At 39.3% G+C, this 1509-nt stretch overlaps 1 protein-coding gene across 1 annotated transcript in view; it reads right to left on the bottom strand.

Moving 5' to 3' along the window:
* Positions 1 to 471: 471 nt before the first annotated feature.
* Positions 472 to 1509, bottom strand: part of LOC111386875 (geraniol dehydrogenase 1-like) — a 10937-nt gene continuing 9899 nt past the window's right edge. Inside the window, exons 3-4 of the mRNA XM_023011358.1 lie at positions 1338 to 1491; positions 472 to 924 (exon numbers count right to left, since the gene is read on the bottom strand). Coding sequence (XP_022867126.1) covers positions 722 to 924; positions 1338 to 1491 — 357 coding nt within the window. The 3' untranslated portion in view covers positions 472 to 721. The remainder of the gene's footprint in view (positions 925 to 1337; positions 1492 to 1509) is intronic.

Raw genomic sequence — 1509 nt, 5'->3', positions numbered from 1 at the left:
AAAAAAAAAAACGAAAAATGAAAAAATCAACATTCTTCTCGTGAAAATCTTGAAACCTTGATTTTCTAATTTTCTCTCTCCTCTTTTTGAGAAAAACTTACGTGAGATGATCTCACCGTCTTACGTGGCACGACCACCGAATGGGAAGCCATCACCTCATCGGGTGGCCCACCCACACCCAATGAGGTGAGGCTCCTTCCGGACTTTATTTTTTCCCTCTTTCCATCTCAAGTTCCAAGGTTGCCTCACCTCATTAGGTGAGGGTTACCACCCGATGAGAAAGTGGTTCCCTATTCGACGGTCACACTACGGAAAACTTGTGATTAATATCAATTATATATACCAAGAGGCCCTCTTTTTGCGATCTAACCAAGCTCCATTTATAGGGGAGGAGGAATTTTAGAAGTTGTGCTTCGGAAAGAGTCAAAAAGAATTAAGAAAACTTAAAAAAATCATAAAAACAGCACAAAATCAATAAAGCGGCCGAACTGAAAATCTTAGAAGATACGGCTTCATGCAAACCACAATCATGGAGTATTATGCATACAGCACATACCCAAAATCACGCTACTTTTAAGTATCCCACATTATCACAAAATAGTATAATGATAAACGACAAATAAAACAGGCCACAAGAATAAATTCCTGGCATTCTTCTTGCCTAGACAATAGCACATAATTTCCTAATGAAGCCAAACTAAATGAAACTCTGATGCTGGTTTTACTCCGCCTTCAATGATTTTGCAATGTCAATAACAAACCGGTATTTAACATCAGATTTCGCTAGGCGGTCCATCGCAGTATTGATATAATCAATGGGAATGATCTCCACATCTGGTAATATGTTGTGTTTTGCTGCAAAATCAATCATCTCTTGGGTCTCTTTCATACCTCCTACTCCACTGCCAGCTATTATCTTTCTACCTGTAGTCCCCATTGTGGATGTTTAGCAATTTTAAGACCAGACTGAACCAGGTGGTTAGACCTTAGAAGCTGGGAACTGTTCCAAAATCCTGGTTCTGTTCTAGGGTAAAAACAGGAAACTGAGAAACTACCACCCCTTAAATTTTGCTTTTATTTTACCAACAGTTCAACCTTTGAACCCTGATCTTTTGCCTTTTTATGGTCAGACACCCGGGCTGGTTTTTCAAACATTGATGACTGTTGAGCCATTATTTTTTAACAAAAGAGACCCCCTAGTTTTCTTTAACTTGAACTAACAAGAGAGTATTTATTTTAAAAATTATTTCTCATAAAAGAACTTTCTGAGCTTATCCAAACATGCTGTTAAAGACCTTAGGACCAAGAGAATGAGAAAAATCAGTTGACTTGCTTACCTGAAATCAAGGGAAACACGGGCAACTCGAGTGGCTGTGCTGGAGCACCAACCAGTACCATCTTTCCATGAGGCTTCAACAAACTAATCAAGGCTAAAAGGGGGTGAGTAGCAGATACAGTATCGATGATCCCATCCAATGTCCCAGCTGCAACCTGAACAGAAACAATTGT

The sequence above is a fragment of the Olea europaea genome, unplaced genomic scaffold, assembly GCF_002742605.1.
Source record: "Olea europaea var. sylvestris unplaced genomic scaffold, O_europaea_v1 scaffold3758, whole genome shotgun sequence".
In the NCBI taxonomy this organism is placed as follows: domain Eukaryota; kingdom Viridiplantae; phylum Streptophyta; class Magnoliopsida; order Lamiales; family Oleaceae; genus Olea; species Olea europaea.
The sequence above is the reverse complement of the archived record's forward strand: the minus strand, read 5'-3'. Positions and strand labels throughout refer to the sequence as shown.